At 35.9% G+C, this 18485-nt stretch overlaps 6 protein-coding genes across 6 annotated transcripts; 5 read left to right on the forward strand and 1 right to left on the reverse strand. All coding sequences in view use genetic code 12, as the record gives it.

Moving 5' to 3' along the window:
• Positions 1-344: 344 nt before the first annotated feature.
• On the forward strand, positions 345-2507 carry I9W82_000808 (PPN1 endopolyphosphatase family protein; the record flags this gene model as incomplete). The annotated part of the gene is made up of 1 exon (XM_067695212.1): positions 345-2507. One exon carries the CDS (start codon positions 345-347, stop codon positions 2505-2507), a length of 2163 nt encoding a protein of 720 aa, XP_067550832.1.
• A 1167-nt stretch (positions 2508-3674) lies between these two features.
• I9W82_000809 (PPN1 endopolyphosphatase family protein) lies at positions 3675-5831 on the forward strand (the record flags this gene model as incomplete). The annotated part of the gene is made up of 1 exon (XM_067695213.1): positions 3675-5831. One exon carries the CDS (start codon positions 3675-3677, stop codon positions 5829-5831), a length of 2157 nt encoding a protein of 718 aa, XP_067550833.1.
• Positions 5832-6979: 1148 nt separating this feature from the next.
• I9W82_000810 (PPN1 endopolyphosphatase family protein) lies at positions 6980-9136 on the forward strand (the record flags this gene model as incomplete). Its single annotated transcript, XM_067695215.1, has 1 exon — positions 6980-9136. The coding sequence occupies one exon, from the start codon at positions 6980-6982 to the stop codon at positions 9134-9136; it is 2157 nt and encodes a 718-aa protein (XP_067550834.1).
• A 352-nt stretch (positions 9137-9488) lies between these two features.
• I9W82_000811 (uncharacterized protein) lies at positions 9489-9881 on the forward strand (the record flags this gene model as incomplete). The annotated part of the gene is made up of 1 exon (XM_067695216.1): positions 9489-9881. The coding sequence occupies one exon, from the start codon at positions 9489-9491 to the stop codon at positions 9879-9881; it is 393 nt and encodes a 130-aa protein (XP_067550835.1).
• Positions 9882-9941: 60 nt separating this feature from the next.
• On the reverse strand, positions 9942-12368 carry I9W82_000812 (uncharacterized protein; the record flags this gene model as incomplete). The annotated part of the gene is made up of 1 exon (XM_067695217.1): positions 9942-12368. The coding sequence occupies one exon, from the start codon at positions 12366-12368 to the stop codon at positions 9942-9944; it is 2427 nt and encodes an 808-aa protein (XP_067550836.1).
• A 2570-nt stretch (positions 12369-14938) lies between these two features.
• Positions 14939-18238, forward strand: ENA2 (Na(+)-exporting P-type ATPase; the record flags this gene model as incomplete). Its single annotated transcript, XM_067695218.1, has 1 exon — positions 14939-18238. The coding sequence occupies one exon, from the start codon at positions 14939-14941 to the stop codon at positions 18236-18238; it is 3300 nt and encodes a 1099-aa protein (XP_067550837.1).
• Between the last annotated feature and the right edge of the window lie 247 nt (positions 18239-18485).

Genomic DNA, 18485 nt, shown 5'->3' on the forward strand with positions numbered 1-18485 from the left:
ATTTTGTGTAACGACATACAAAGCGATTTAGTTGCAAAACCGTCAAAAGAAAGCCACAAAATAACAGCAAATAACAAAGGTAAGAACCAGCTGAAAATTGTTACCTTGTTTCTTATAATCGCGACCAAATGCATTGTTTTATCAAAATGTGTTAATTTATATCATGTATTGTACATAATGAACAGGGGGCCCATGTGGGTATACCAGTCGTTGATTATTACTTGAAAAACCGGAAAATGACGGACACACAGCTAATTCCTCAACTATAAATAGGGGTGGTCTGGTACCGACTTTTCATTGCAGAAAAACATGATCAGACACATCAAAACAATCAACCAAGAGAGATGCTTGCAACTAAATTGATCCACATCTTCGTATTTTTTGCTGCTGCTGTGTTGGCTCATACTATCCCCGGCCGTGGCTCCCTTCAAAAACAAGTCTTGGGCAAAAGCAAAAGAGACTTACCAGGTCTTGCATGGGACCTTATACGTGACTTACCACCAGCTGATACTGACTTTATCAACTCCCAAATCAGAAACTTGACCAAAAATGCCAAGGAAGCTGGGTCCAAATGCGATGAATGTAAGAACAGATTGAGGTATGCTAAATCATTAGTTGAACAATACCCAGAGAAGGAACATTTGGTTAGTTTGTTTTTATTTGGATATTGTGTGGGTGACAACCTCGACAACCTAGTTGCTTGTGGTGATACGGAATTTTTCATCACTACTGATTCGAAGAACTTTGAAGCTTTCAATGATAATTATGATTCGGGTATTGGTGCGGGATCAAGTATAAACTTTTATGATAACGATTACCTTCATGTTATTAAGAACTTCAATGTATCTAGTGAGTTGGATTTGGAATATTATTGTTATTTCAAAGGGGGCAAATCTTGTGACTTGCCAGAAACTCCTGATGTTCAAGAATTGTTTGATATTGAAAGTTGGTGGCCAGAGAAGAAACCAGAGTATTATAATCCTCCCGAGTATAAAAACAATAGTGAAAGGTTTAATGTTGTCCATGTTACTGATTTTCATCTTCAACATAGGTATGAGTTGGGTTCGGAGTCCAATTGTACTATAATCCCATGTTGTGAACCGGAATCTTTTAACCTTGAGCTCCCAGGTAAGGATTACAACTTTACTCAATACTTCAAGAACCTTGATCCATTTATTGAAACCTTCGATTTCTCATTCTACCCTGATGCTCATTATGATGAGAACAACCAGTATGTCAAAGGTGAATACCATGATTTTCCAAAATACCGTGGTTACAATTGGCAAAATGCACCAGCAACCAGTTTTGGAGGTTATCTTTCTGATACACCTGAATTGCTCATGAACAATTCATTAATTGAAGTGGCCAAAATGCATGAAGAAAAGAATTTTGAATTTGTCCTTTTCACTGGTGATTTAGTTGATCATGATACCCTTCATGCTACTCCTGAAACTACAAAGGAATCCGAAGTCACTTCATTCAACTTGATGAAACATTTCTTGAACAACATCACCATCATGCCTTCTTTGGGTAACCACGACTCGTTTCCTTATGCTCAAGTTGCTCCTTTACAATTTGACAGAAACAATTCTTACCAATACAACATTGATGATATGGTTAACTTATGGATCAACAATGAATGGTTTGATGAAAAAGATGCCAATGATTTGAAGCATCACTACACTGGATTCTCATATGTCACAAACAGAGGCTTAAAGATTATTGCATTGAACTCTAATACATATTACGAGTATAACTTATGGAACTATATTGATCAAACAACCAACCCAGACTTATTTGGAAATTGGAAATTCCTCATTGATGAATTGGTTGAATCTGAAAAGAAGGGGCAAAGAGTTTGGATAATGGCTCATGTTCCACCAAATGGTGAGGATGTATTGCCTATCCAATCAAGAATCTTTGGTAAGATCGTTGAGAGATTTTCTCCATACACCATTGCTAATTTATTCTACGGACACACTCACGTGGATGAATTTACTATTTTGTACCAAAGTAATGTCACTGCTGCTGAAGCTGTTGCTGAGGATGTCATCAACATGGCATGGGTTGCTCAATCTGTTACTCCATTTACAAAATACAACCCATCATGGAAATGGTATGAAGTCGAACATGAAAGTTTCAACATCATCAACGCATACAATCACTACACTCAATTAAACTTGACATTCACAAATGGAGGTGATGAGCCACAATGGGAAGAAGAGTACAGCGCTAGAGAATTTTACGATCCAGGTAATTCTTGGCCAGAAGATGCTCCATTGAATGGTACATTCTGGCATACATATGTTGCTCAACCATTGCAGAACGACTTTGATATTGAATTTGCTCAAAAGTTTATGGATCTTAAGTTTAGATTGAGTCCATTGACTCCTAGCTGTAACGATGATGGTAAGTTGTCAGATTTGTGTTACAACAATAAATGTTTTTTCAATTTCTATTCTGATAATAATATCAGATGTTTGAGGGGTCTGGAGGATGTTAATTGAGTGTGTGGGGAGCTGTTTTGTTTTAAGGAGTCTAAAGGAATAGTTGGAGTTGAGAGTGATTTTTGAAAGAGTCTGAAGGATTAGTTGAAGTTGGAGTGGGTGCTTTCTGTTTTATCTTTTTTATTTTGTTTCGATTATATCTTACTTATTTAGTGTTTGTTTGAATAAATAAAGTGCTGTTGATTGTCTTCTGTAGCTCGGTATATGAAAGCGCAAAAGAAAAACTTTACGAAAATTCCGCTTTAAGTATCATCAATTCACCATGATTCTACTGCTAACCAAGGTATTCAAACCACAACAAACGTCACTAATCATCAAATCACTACCCATCTCATGCACACTTCAAGCATCGTGATCAGGTACTAGCTTTAAGTAAAAGTAATTCTGAAGCTAAGCAGCTACTTAATTACGCATGGTATAAGAAAAAGGATTGTACTGTTTTGAAGTTGAAGTTGCGTAAAGTGCAAAGACACGTGGTTCAGTGGACTGTTGTATGGTAAAAGGAAGCTTCATGAAATAGGAGAGAGATAAGTGGAGGCTGTCCATTCAAAAAGTATCAAATACCGAGCAAGCAAAATACTGAACTGGCCCCAATCATTATACAATGTAAATGGCAATTAATTACTGGCTAAATCTTACTTTGAACCCTCGTCTAATTTCAGCTTTGTCCACATGGTGTCTGAAAATAGCAACACAATAGAAGTTTATTTACAAATTATCAAATCATATGACGTCGTTTTCCCAATTTGGCTGTTTAAATTGCCACACGTTTCTCTTACTATTTTTTGTATTCCTAATTTCCAAATGTCCATTGTTCATTAATGGTGGCACGTGTATGTCAATTGTTCTTTTGGTTCCTCAAATTAGTTGCAAACCGCCAAAGAGGACACAAAAGCAAAATAGCAAAATAAAGTACCGATTGAAATACTTTTCTTGTTTCTTATAATTCCGACTAACCCTATTGTTCTTTCGAGTGAGTCAATTTATATCATAATGACACATAATGAGTTGGGGCCCATGTGGGTATACCCCATCTTCGGTAATTACGTGAAAAACCGGGAAATGATGGGGCACACCGCCAAACGCCTCAATTATAAATAGGGGACCATCACCGACTCTTTGTTTCAGAGGGACAAGTGCACTTCATAGTACATCCAACCAAGAAAAATGCTTGCAACTAAATTTATCCACATTTTGGCATTTATTGTAGCGGCTGCTTTAGCTTACACCATCCCCGGCCATGGATCCCTTCAACGTCAAGTCTTGGCTAAAAGAGGACCACAAGATCTCGTACTAGACCTTTTCCGTAACTTGCCAGCACCTGAAATTGATTTCATCAACTACCACCTCAAAAACTTAACCATTAGTGGAAATGCAACTGGATCCAAGTGTGAGGAATGTAAGAATAGAATGAAGTATGCTAAATCATTGGTTGAAGAATACCCAGAACAGGAACATTTGGTTAGTTTGCTTTTATTTAAAGATTGTTTGAATAAGTACCCCAAGAAGCCAACATCTTGCGGCAATAAGGACTTTTTCATCACTACTGATTCGAAGAACTTCGAAGCTTTCAATGATAATTATGATTCGGGTATTAGTACGGGATCAAGTATTAACTTTTTTGATAATGATTACCTTCATGTGATTAAGAACTTTAATGTTTCTAGTGAGTTGGATTTGGAATATTATTGTTATTTCAAATGGAGCAAGGCTTGTAAGTTACCAGAAACTCCTGATGTTCAAGAATTGTTTGATATTGAAAGTTGGTGGCCGGAAAAGAAGTCAGAGCATTATTATCCACCAGAGTATAAGAATAATAGTGAAAGGTTTAATGTTGTTCATGTAACTGATTTCCATATTCAACCTAGATATGAGTTGGGTTCGGAGTCTAACTGTACTCAAGTGCCATGTTGCTTACCGGAATCTTATAACAAGGTGCTTCCAGGTAAGGATTACAACTTTACTGAATATTACAAGAACCTTGATCCATTTATTGAAACATTTGACTTTTCATTCTACCCTGATGCTCATTATGATGAGAATAACCAGTATGTCAAAGGTGAATACTATGATTTTCCAAAATACCGTGGTTACAATTGGCAAAATGCACCAGCAACCAGTTTTGGAGGTTATCTTTCTGATACACCTGAATTGCTCATGAACAATTCATTAATTGAAGTGGCCAAATTGCATCAAGAAAAGAATTTTGAATTTCTCATCTTCACTGGTGATTTAGTTGATCATGATACTATTCATGCCACTCCAAATGTTACAAAGGAGTCCGAAGTCACCTCATTTAACTTGATGAAACATTTCTTGGATAATATTACTGTGTTGCCTTCTTTGGGAAATCATGATGCTTTCCCATATGGACAAGTTGCTCCTTTACAATTTGACAGAAACAATTCTTACCAATACAACATTGATGATATGGTCAACTTATGGATCAACAATGAATGGTTTGATGAAAAAGATGCCAATGATTTGAAGCATCACTACACTGGATTCTCATATGTCACAAACAGAGGCTTAAAGGTGATTGCATTAAACTCTAATTCATATTATATTGCAAATTTATGGAACTACGTTGATCAATCAACCAATCCTGACTTGTTTGGAAATTGGAAATTCCTCATTGATGAATTGGTTGAATCTGAAAAGAAGGGGCAAAGAGTTTGGATAATGGCTCATGTTCCACCAAATGGTGAGGATGTATTGCCTATCCAATCAAGAATCTTTGGTAAGATCGTTGAGAGATTTTCTCCATACACCATTGCTAATTTATTCTACGGACACACTCACGTGGATGAATTTACTATTTTGTACCAAAGTAATGTCACTGCTGCTGAAGCTGTTGCTGAGGATGTCATCAACATGGCATGGGTTGCTCAATCTGTTACTCCATTTACAAAATACAACCCATCATGGAAATGGTATGAAGTCGAACATGAAAGTTTCAACATCATCAACGCATACAATCACTACACTCAATTAAACTTGACATTCACAAATGGAGGTGATGAGCCACAATGGGAAGAAGAGTACAGCGCTAGAGAATTTTACGATCCAGGTAATTCTTGGCCAGAAGATGCTCCATTGAATGGTACATTCTGGCATACATATGTTGCTCAACCATTGCAGAACGACTTTGATATTGAATTTGCTCAAAAGTTTATGGATCTTAAGTTTAGATTGAGTCCATTGACTCCTAGCTGTAACGATGATGGTAAGTTGTCAGATTTGTGTTACAACAATAAATGTTTTTTCAATTTCTATTCTGATAATAATATCAGATGTTTGAGGGGTCTGGAGGATGTTAATTGAGTTTGTGGAGGTTGTTTTGTTTTAAGGAGTCTAAAGTATTAGTTGGGAGTTGAGGGTTACTCTTGAAAAGTCTGAAGGATTAGTTGAAGTTGGAGTGGTTTTTTTTTCGGTTATATCTTAGTTATTTAGTGTTTGTTTCCAATCTTTGAATAAATAAAGTGCGATTAATCTTGTTCTGTAGCTCGGTATATGAAGCGCAAAAGAAAAACTTTACGAAAATTGCGCTCTAAGCATCATCTATTCACCATGATTCTACAGCTATCCAAGGTTTTCAAACCACAACAAACATCACTCATAATCAAATTACTAACCATCTCATCCACACTTCAAACATCGTGATCACGTATTAGCTTTAAGTAAAAATAATTCTAAAGCTAAGCTGTTATTTAATTTTGCCTGGGGGGATATAAAAAAAGGATTGTACTGTTTTGAAGTTGAAGTTGCTTAAGGTGCAAAGACACCTGGCTCAGTTGACTGTTACATGGTGAACGCAAGCTTAATGAAGTAGGAGAGATAAGTGCAAGCTGTCTTTTCAAAAAAATAACAAATACCGAGGAAGCAAAATATGGACTGGCCCAACCCATTAATCAATGTAAATGGCAATTAATAACTTGCTAAATCTTACCCCAAATCCTCGTTTGATTTCAGCTTTTTCCACATGGTGTCTGAAAATAGCAACACAATAGAAGTTTATATACAAATTAATAAATCCTATGACGTCGTTTTTCTAATTTGATTGCTTACATTGCCACACGTTTTTCCCACTACTTTGTAATCCTAATTCCCCTATCTCTATTGTTCGTTAATGGTGGCACGTGTATGTCAATTTCCTTTTTTGGTTCCTCAAATTAGTTGCAAACCGCTGAACACAAAAAACCAAAAATAGCAAATTAAGTACCGATTGAAAATTATTTTCTTGTTTCTTATTATTCCGACTAAACCCCATTGTTCTTTCGACTGAGTCAATTTATATCATAATGACACATAATGAGTAGGGGGGCCATGTGGGTATTGCCAGTCTTCGGTAATTACATGAAAACCCGGCAAATGACGGTGCACACTGCAAACTCCTCGATTATAAATAGGGGTCCAACGCCGACTCTTTATTGCAAGAGAGATAAGATTCACACACCAACACGACAAGAAAGATGCTTGCAACTAGATTGATCCACATCTTGGCTTTTATTGTGACAGCTGCTTTAGCTTACACCATCCCTGGTTACGGATCCCTTCAACGTCAAGTCTTGGCTAAAAGAGGACCACAAGATCTCGTATTAGACCTTTTCCGTAACTTGCCAGCACCCGAAATTGATTTCATCAACTACCACCTCAAGAACCTAACCACTAGTACCAATCAAACTGGGTACAAGTGCGATGAATGTAAGAATAGAATGAAATACGCTAAATCATTAGTTGAAGAATACCCGGAACAGGAACACTTGGTTAGTTTGCTTTTATTTAAAGATTGTTTGAATAAGTATCCCAAAAAGCCAACTACTTGTAATAATAAGGACTTCTTCATCACTACTGATTCAAAGAACTTTGAAGCTTTCAATGATAATTATGATTCGGGTGTTAGTACGGACTCAAGTATTAACTTCTTTGATAATGACTTCCTTCATGTGATGAAGAACTTTAATGTTTCTAGTGAGTTGGATTTGGAGTATTATTGTTATTTTAAATGGAGCAAGGCTTGTAAGTTGCCAGAGACTCCTGATGTTCAAGAGCTTTTTGACGTTGAAAGTTGGTGGCCAGAGAAGAAACCGGAGTATTATAATCCACCAGAGTATAAGAACAATAGTGAAAAGTTTAATGTTGCCCATGTTACTGATTTCCATATTCAACATAGGTATGAGTTGGGTTCGGAGTCTAATTGTACTCAAGTTCCATGTTGTTTACCGGAATCTTATAACAAGGTGCTTCCAGGTAAGGATTACAACTTTACTCAATACTACAAGAACCTTGATCCATTTATTGAAACATTTGACTTTTCATTCTATCCTGATGCTCATTATGATGAAAATAACCAATATGTCAAAGGGGAATACTATGATTTCCCAAAATACCGTGGTTACAATTGGCAAAATGCACCAGCAACCAGTTTTGGAGCTTATCTTTCTGATACACCTGAATTGCTCATGAACAACTCATTAATTGAAGTGGCCAAATTGCATCAAGAAAAGAATTTTGAACTTCTCCTTTTCACTGGTGATTTAGTTGATCATGATACTGTTCATGCTACTCCAGAGGCTACAAAAGAATCCGAAGTCACTTCATTCAAGTTGATGAAACATTTCTTGAACAACATCACCATCATGCCTTCTTTGGGTAATCATGATGCTTTCCCGTATGGACAAGTTGCTCCTTTACAATATGACAGAAACAATTCTTACCAATACAACATTGATGATATGGTCAACTTATGGATCAACAATGAATGGTTTGATGAAAAAGATGCTGATGATTTAAAACACCATTACACTGGATTCTCATATGTTACAAACAGAGGATTAAAGGTGATTGCATTAAACTCTAACTCATATTATATTGCAAATTTATGGAACTACATTGATCAAACAACCAATCCTGACTTATTTGGAAACTGGAAATTCCTCATTGATGAATTGGTTGACGCTGAACAAAAAGGACAAAGAGTTTGGATAATGGCTCACGTTCCACCAAATGGAGAAGATGTATTGCCTATCCAATCAAGAATCTTTGGTAAGATTGTTGAAAGATTTTCTCCATACACCATTGCTAGTTTATTCTACGGACACACCCACGTGGATGAATTTACTATCTTGTACCAAAGTAATGTCACTGCTGCTGAGGCTGTTGCTGAGGATGTCATTAACATGGCTTGGGTTGCCCAATCTGTTACTCCATTCACCAGTTACAACCCTTCATGGAAATGGTATGAAGTCGAACATGAGAGTTTCAACATCATCAACGCATACAATCACTACACTCAATTAAACTTAACCTTCACCAATGGAGGTGATGAACCACAATGGGAAGAAGAATACAGTGCTAGAGAGTTCTACGATCCAGGTAACACTTGGCCAGAAGATGCTCCATTGAATGGTACATTCTGGCATAAATATGTGGCTCAAAGATTATGGAACACCAGTGATATTGAGTTTGCTCAAAAGTTTATGGATCTCAAGTACAGGTTGAGTCCATTGACTCCCAAATGTGATGTTAATGGTACGTTGTCAGATTTATGCTACAACAATAATTGTTTTATCAATTTCTATTGCGATAATAATATGAAATGTTTGAAGGGTCTGGAGGATGTTAATTGAGTTATGGGGGAGTTGATATTGTTTTAAAGAGTTTAGAGTATTAGTTTGGGTTAAGGAGTTGTTTGTTTAAGAGTCTGAAGGGTTCTGATTGAGTTAGGGGTTTGTTTTGTTCTAAAGAGTTTAGAGGATTAGTTGGAGTTGGGTGTTGTTGTTTTGTTTCTATCGTCTTTCGGTTATATACTATTTAGTGTTCGTTTTTCATTACTTTCGAATAAATAAAGTGTCGTTGAAATATCTATCTATAGCTCGGTATATGAAAGCGCAAAAAGAAGAAGAAGAAGAAGAAAAAGGATTCCCATGAAAAATTGCGCATCAAAAGCATCACCCTACCTCTCTTTTTCTTCTATTCACCATGATTCTACAGCTAACCAAGGTATTCAAACCACAATCAGCATCGCTCATCATCAAATCACTATCCACCTCAACTACACTTCAAGCATCTTCCGCATCATCTGCATCTGCAACAACACCATCGAAAAGGCGAGCCGCCACCACCAACAGCATCAACAACATTCCATCACTTGAAGAGTTCCTATTCCAACAACGCGTCAGACATGTATATCGCGCGGTGCTTCGACAAATTTACAAACATCATGAACGTCAAGACATGGTGAAATTTGTACGTGATGAGTTTAAAGTCAATGCCAATGAACGTGACTTGAATCATCGCAAGTATTTGTTGAGTTTGGGTGTGAGTCAAATTGCTTCAATGAGTGCTAGTTTAGGATTAAAAGTGGATTTGTAAGGGATAGAGGAGATGCTTGCGAGTGGGTTTTTGACTATATACAATTGAAATACAATTTGTCTATATATTGTTCAATATGGATTTTGTTGATGCAGTAATTGATTCTTTAATTTCAGTTACTGTATTCTTCAACACTTGAGTATCTAAACCCATACCAAGTTCATCATTCAAATCGAAACCAGAAGCCCTCTCTAGCTCATCATTGATAAGTTTAACTTGTTGTTGTACAAGATCCAAGGATTTCAAATCAGTAACCAATTTCGTAGTAGCTTGTAATATAGAATTAGTCGAGTTGATTGATTCCCTAGTCTTTTTCTTGTTACCTCTTCTTGACGATATAAATGAAACAATTTTAATAAATTCAACCAAATTTATTAAATTTTCATTCAATTGATACGATAATATGGAAGTTTTGGGAATAATTTGTGATTTAACTTTATCAATTTTCAAATTTTTCAAAATGAAATTGGAAAGCGATTTAGATTCATCGGAGTTGATATTAGTTTGGATTTTTAACAAGTTGTAGTACATCTTGAACAAAGTATTGGTGAATGGGTTTGAAGTTAAAGTTGTGGAACTGATAATTTTGTTAAATTGTTTCAACAAGTCATTTGGTTCATCTGAATCATTCAAAATGATTGCATAGATGATCAACTTGAGTTTTGTTGATTGATCTTCGACCGGGATAGATACAATCTTTTTCGTTTTTGCAACTTGCAAATCATCATTAATGACAATTCCATTCCATTCCGAATCGTAATCTCGATTATCTCTCCATGATCCTAAAATCTGTTTCACATGTTCTTGCAAATAATGAGCAAAATAACTCATATACCCATTATCCGAAGTGATGAGTAAAGTTTGAATAATCCGTTGTAAAATGAAATTCAATGATACGGAATTTTGCAACCTCTGACCAAATTGAATAAAACTTGTCAATTTACTATAAATTTGCAGTTCAAATCCACCCAATACCGTATCTTTAACTTCGTGTTTTGCCGTGAGGTAGAATCGGAAAATTTCAATGTATTCATCAAGACTAGATTTTGTTGCTGGAACAACATTTGAAAGGTAGTAACCAAGAGTTTCATGTTGAATCATTTTAATTTTTAATGATTTATAAATGGGTAAAATGGTGTCATTGGTGTTTAATTGTGAGTAAAGTTTGATTAGCCATACTTTAAGTCTGTAGTTGTACTTGTCATTGAGTAGTAAGTGGTTTATGATTGCTATGGCTTGTATAATGCGTGAATGCAGTGGATTTTGAGACAATTTGTCAACTAAGGAAATTAAAAGTGCATCATTTAATGGATCATTATCGAATTCTGATCTATTGGAAGAGTTTCCAGTACCTCTATAATGTTGATAAATTTGCCCATTTTTAACCTGAGGTGCAAATTTCTGATTATTCACTAAGGTGATGACATCTTTATCTCCATTGGGTTGGTGCTGCAACAAATCATCAGTTGAACTCTTTACTTTATCGTAAAACTCCTCTGACAAGTGGTCCTTGTACCTAGATAAATCACTGAAACAACACATTTTGCTGTTAAACTTTGTGAAGTAATTTTTGATATCTTCTTGCAATTGAGACTCTTCTGTCTTGAATAAAACGTCCAACTCAATCTTGATCAATAATTCGTTTCTACCATTGCCCAATTTTGATTTAAGGTCTTGATAAGACACTTCAGTTTCATATCCCGACTTGATCCACTTTTTCCAGGTGTCGAAATCATCAAGTTTTTCATCCAACAACAATTTGCTTGTATATGTGTAAAGTTGAGACCAATTACTGGCTTTTTCCATCGAGTCCATATAAAGCAATTGCATTTCCAAATCCAATGGGAACTTGACATCACTTAAAATCGACACAATTGTAGTATAATCCTCTTCCAAAAGTAAGAATCTTGTATATACATACAACTCCTGACAGTTGACAAACGGTTCCTTCTCCACTAATCCTTCAATTAATTTCTTACCAAATGACTTGTACAATTTCAACTTTGATTCTTCTTTTTCTTCACCTTGATGAATCAACAAGTAAAAACTAAAACTATACCAAAATGTATATTTCCTATCCTTTTTACCCTTGTTTAAGAATGAAAATATCTTATTCAACTGTTTCACATTCAAATCTTGAATGGTATTTTCAAACCAAATATAACTTACATGTTGAGATAGTACTGGATATTTTTGAATGGCATTTTCAAACCCCAAATCAGCCTCTTTTTCCATCCCCACAGATTTGAAAAAGTCATGTAGCTCAATTATTGTAGTTACTTCATTGGGGGTGCTTTTCAATAACGACAAGTTGTTTTCAATTGCCTTTTCAGTGGATCCTGTTTTGTATAATACTTTATTTAATAATGCTCGATATATTGTTTTGTTGGGATGTTTTTTAATCTTGTCTTGTAAGGACGATTGTGCAATTGTGTACTGACCTGCATCAATGTACTCTATAATCTTTTCATCCGATGGGGAGAACATTGTAGGTGTGGATGGATGGATGAAGTTGTCTTTTAGATTGAAGGTTTAAAGAATTTTTTCTTTGGCTTGAAGAGCGAGCAAGTTGACTAAAAGGAGTACTATCGTCTTGACTACAGTATTTACTCTCCAAAGCATAATTTCCTCGATGCTTTTGCTTTGATTTGCAATGTTATCAATTTGTACTTCCGATGAATTGCCCCACCTGTGCTAATAAATCTCATTACGGAGTAATATACACGAGAATTTCATACTGCTCAATTTTTTGCGAAGATTTAGCTGCAAAAATAGATATTACAATTCAACCAAACTATTTTTTGTTGAAATGTAAAAGATTCAAATCAAATGTCACTAATCTTACGGGATATCTGGCAAAATAAGTAACTTCTCTGAATTCCAAGACGATATGGAGGTGAACGACGAGTCTAGAATGGTTATGAATAATGAAGTTTTACGACAAGAAAAGCTGATAGTAGTGTGGTTATATACAGGATACGACTCTTTAGGAAGAGGTTCCAGCCAACTTGCCGTTAGTGCCGCTCCCCTGCTACGGGTTTCAGTTCATATCTAGCATGCCATCTTTGAATCTAGATCCAAAAGTGTGCACCAGTGAACTGAGACTTTTTATAATAATACTTCGCGAGGCAAGAAGATAAAGAGCTACTTGGTTATATCAGCCTCTTTACTTACCTTCTTGGGGTGTTGTTTTTATCTCCGTTATCTTTTAGCACAAACCTAATCGGGTGTTAAATAAAGAGAGTATAATGTCTTTGTCGGTATTAAAAAAAAAAAAAAAAAGAAACAAGCTATCTAACTCCGGAATAACTCTTGGCACAAAACACAATAACCCTTTCAACACTTAAAGAGAAAGAAAGAAAGAAAGAAAGAGGGAAATATAAATTTATCCGTAGCCGCAATGCATACGTTCTATATTAGATTAGCATAGAGATTATGGTACAAAAGAAAGTAGTATGGGCTAGGCGCGTGACCTCCGCCTGACTTAAAAATTTTTAGTGTTGCAGATACGTCAAAAAAAAAACGCCTTTACCTAAAAAACAGAATGTAACCACACTGGATGGTATAGAGATAGTTAAATTGGACCCCACGTGGTGTAAATTAACATACTATACCATCTTATTAATGATCACTCAAACCATTTGAAGAGCTTTAGGAAATATATTTGTATGAAGGAATTGAACAGCAAAACAATGGAATTAATCTGAGTATAACAATGTAAACAGTATACACAAGTGGCTCTTGCCTCTCGTACAAGAGGAGTATACATATGAAGTGGGGAACGATAACACAATTACTCTATTGAGTATTTTCTATAGATCGGAGTCAAAATATCGGATCTACAAACAATCTTTTTAATTATGCATACATATCTTCACTTGTGATAAGGATTATAATAGACCCTGTCAAAAAGACAAAGTGTGTATAAGGTATAACAGTCTTCTCTCAAGATCTACCTTTCGGCTGTTTGCTTTCGGTATATTATTGGTAAGCTTTGGTATATTTAGTATATGGTAGTGTACTTTTGTACAAATTCTTGGCTGCTAAGAAAATTACGACGATACTTGCTATACTACTACAAATATAATATGTGTGTTTGGATGTAAGACAAGAAAAAAAAAAGCAAAAAAAAAGGTTACGCTACCAATTTTACTTCTTGGCAAAATCATTCAATCATTAACTTTTTTTCATGGCATTATGACCTGATATAACAATTACAAGAGATGGATGACCTATGGATCACCAGTTAGCCGAGGAATGCAAGGGGTGGATTAAAGGATCACTTTCAAATGGACAAGACCATAGATAGTACACTCTGTCACCCAAGAGATGAGATGTGTCTCTTGGCTTCTGTCAATGTCAAAAGAATGTAACATACAATTGGACTATAAGCTTTGACAATTGAAAACTTTAATTTTCTTTACAAAGATGTGGTTCTAGATTGCTATATATACTTTATTTGTGTAATCGTAAATGAGACTACGTAAGAGAAGAAGATAAGATGGAGAACAAATAACAATGAATAGCAATTGCAATATTCATTCCAGCTGTTAATTTTTGTGTGCTTTGTGTAATATGTATATAACTATGATTAAGCAGTCCCCAGAAAAATTTATCAAAAAGACCCAAGACAATCTCATCCTGAATTCCAAGAACTATAAATATGATACCATATCCCCCCCTCCTCATTCAACTTTTCAATAGAAAACTTACTCTTACTCTTATTCTTCTTTCACTCTTTAGTAAAACCACTTACTACAATCTACAGATACCAGACTCTTTCAGAAATACATACGCTTGCAGTCTAGTCTATCTTTTGATCATTCATAATATTTTATTATTATTATTATTACTTTTACTCAACATATTTTTACAAAGTTATAATATATTGATCGGTTGCTTTTAATTAGCCAATAGAATATTCATATAAAGAGTCTTTTAAATTCAGGTGCTTTAAAGAGTAGGTTTTTATCAAAAAGTTGCAAAAAAAAGAAGCCCCCCCCCACACTACAAGGAATATATCTCACGAGAAATAGACATTTAATCTACATCACCAAATGTCAAACTCCAAAGAAAAATCATCAATAAACGATTCTCAACGGAGAAATACCGATTCTTCATTGTCTGATAAGTCAATGACCAACAACAATAACGACACCAATACCAACGCGAACACCACTACTGGCAACAGTAAAACTCAAGACCAAGGTTTAGTCTCACAAGAATACTATAGACTACCAATTGATCAAGTCACCAAAGAGTTCAACACTGATGTATCAAATGGATTATCACCAAAAGAAGCCGAGGCAAGAATGTCCACTTATGGACCAAATAATCTAGGTGAAGAAGATTCAATATCATACACCAAAATATTAGCTCATCAAGTGTTTAATGCCATGATTTTGGTATTGTTTATCAGTATGATTATTGCCCTTGCTATTAGAGATTGGATATCTGGTGGTGTCATTGGGTTTGTTGTTGGAATCAATATCCTTGTTGGATTTGTCCAAGAAGTTAAAGCTGAAAAAACTATGGGTTCATTACGTAACTTGTCTTCACCAACGGCAAGAGTTACCAGAAATGGAGATGACATCACTGTCCCTGCTGAAGAAGTTGTTCCTGGTGATATTGTTCATGTTAAAGTTGGTGATACTGTGCCAGCAGATTTAAGATTATTTGATTCAATGAATTTGGAAACTGATGAAGCATTGTTGACGGGGGAGTCTTTGCCAGTTCAAAAAGATCACACTACTGTGTACGACGACTATTCAGTACCAATCCCAGTTGGTGATCGTTTAAACTTGGTTTATTCCTCATCTATCGTTTCCAAGGGAAGAGGATCAGGTATTGCATATGGAACTGGATTAAACACTGAAATTGGTCAAATTGCTCAATCATTAAGAGGTAACTCCGGTTTAATTCGTAAAGTTGACAAGTCCAATGGTAAACCCAAGAAAAGAGAATATGGACGTGCTTGTTTTGGATCCATTTATGATATTATTGGAAACATTCTTGGTATAACTGTTGGTACTCCCTTGCAAAGAAAACTCTCTTGGTTGGCCATTTTCTTATTTTGGGTGGCTGTTGTTTTCGCCATTGTCGTATTGGGATCACAAAAGATGATTGTTAATCGAGAAGTTGCCATTTATGCCATTTGTGTTGCGTTGTCAATGATTCCGTCGGCACTTATTGTTGTCTTGACAATCACCATGGCTGTTGGAGCTCAAGTTATGGTTTCTAAAAATGTCATTGTTCGTAAATTGGATTCTTTGGAAGCTCTTGGTGGTATCAATGATATTTGTTCCGACAAGACTGGTACTTTGACCCAAGGGAAAATGATTGCTAAAAAAGTATGGTTACCAAATGTTGGTACTTTGGAAGTACAAAATTCAAACGAACCTTATAATCCAACTGTTGGTGACGTCAAGTATGCTCCATACTCGCCATTTTTCATCAAGGAGACCGATGAAGAAGTTGATTTTAATAAACCATATCCTGATCCAATGCCACAAAGTATGCATGATTGGTTAATGACTGCTACTTTAGCCAACATTGCCACTGTTAACCAAAGCAAAGATGAAGAACTGGGTGAATTGGTTTGGAAAGCACATGGAGATGCTACTGAAATTGCCATTCAGGTGTTTACCACTAGATTGGATTATGCTAGGGAGTCCCTTGTTGATGGATACGACCATATTGCTGAATTCCCATTTGACTCATCAATTAAAAGAATGTCGGCAATTTACAAAGATAAGGAAACTGGTGAAACTAGAGTTTACACTAAAGGTGCTGTTGAAAGAGTGGTTCAATTGTGCACCACTTGGTATGGAGAAGGAACTGATGATTCACAAGATTTAAAAGAATTGACTGATTCTGATAAACATTTGATTGAGGAAAATATGACGGCTTTATCATCTCAAGGTTTGCGTGTATTGGCATTTGCCACAAGAGCCATTGATGGAGACTTTGATGATCGTGAAAAAGTTGAAGCTGGTTTAACTTTCCAAGGACTTATTGGTATTTATGATCCTCCAAGAGAAGAAACTGCCGGTTCAGTTAAATTGTGTCATCGTGCTGGTATCAATGTTCATATGCTTACTGGTGACCATCCAGGTACTGCAAAAGCCATTGCTCAGGAAGTGGGGATCTTGCCTCACAACTTGTACCATTATTCCGACGATGTTGTTAAAGTTATGGTTATGACTGCTAATGAATTTGATGCATTGACCGATGAAGAAATTGACAATTTGCCAGTGTTACCATTAGTTATTGCTCGTTGTGCACCACAAACTAAAGTCCGTATGATTGATGCTTTACATCGTCGTGAAAAATTTGCCGCCATGACTGGTGATGGAGTTAATGATTCACCATCGTTAAAGAAAGCTGATGTTGGTATTGCCATGGGTCTTAATGGATCTGATGTTGCTAAAGATGCCTCAGATATTGTTTTAACTGATGATAATTTCGCATCAATCTTGAATGCCATTGAAGAAGGAAGAAGAATGTCTGCAAATATCCAGAAATTTGTGTTGCAATTGTTGGCAGAAAACGTTGCTCAAGCATTGTACTTGATGATTGGTTTAGCTTTTATTGATGAATCAGGATTTTCTGTTTTCCCCTTATCTCCAGTTGAAGTTTTGTGGATTTTGGTTGTTACTTCATGTTTCCCAGCCATGGGATTAGGTCAAGAGAAGGCTAGTGATGACATTTTGGAAAAACCACCAAACAATACCATTTTCACCTGGGAAGTGATTATTGATATGTTGGGATACGGATTCTGGATGGCATGTTCATGTTTGCTTTGTTTTGTGGTTATTGTCTTTGGTCATGGAAATGGTGATTTAGGAGTTGATTGTAACTCAATGGATGCTGATACCGATGTATGTGGATTAGTATTCCGTGGAAGATCAGCTTCATTTGCCAACATGACTTGGTGTGCATTGATTCTTGCATGGGAATGTATTCATCCAACCAATTCCTTATTTTACATGAGACAAGATACCGATAACCCATGGTGGAAGCAAACAGCACTTGATTTATGGGATAATCAATTTTTATTCTGGTCAGTAATTGGAGGATTTGTCACTGTTTTCCCCGTTGTTTACATCCCTGTTATCAACACCAAAGTTTTCCTTCACAAGGCCATTGGATGGGAATGGGGGGTAGCTATTGCATGTTCGGTATTGTTTCTCTTGGGTGCTGAAGGTTGGAAATGGGGTAAACGAGTGTTTTTCAGAAGATTGACTAATAAAAAGGCCAATAATCCTGAATACGAATTGGAAAGAAATGATCCGTTCCAAAGATATGCATCATTTTCAAGATCTGGTACCATGGATAACCAAAAGGTTTTGGTTTAGGGAAAGGGACCTTCTTCTGTTGTACATTATAGTTATTACTCCTTAGTTTGAGTAAAATTCATAGATTTTATATTTATATCATATCCATATCGTTGCATTTAGTTTTTTATAATATATTATTTCACATATTAGAAGGTTGTGTAAGTTTCTATTTGCTTGTGGGTGTATCCATCGGTCAATTGTATCGTTTAGACCTTCTCTTCTCATCGTATAGATTCTTTGTATTTAGATTGCCCCACGAAAGAAC

The sequence above is a fragment of the Candida metapsilosis genome, assembly GCF_017655625.1.
Source record: "Candida metapsilosis strain BP57 chromosome Unknown scaffold1, whole genome shotgun sequence".
NCBI lineage: Eukaryota > Fungi > Ascomycota > Pichiomycetes > Serinales > Debaryomycetaceae > Lodderomyces > Lodderomyces metapsilosis.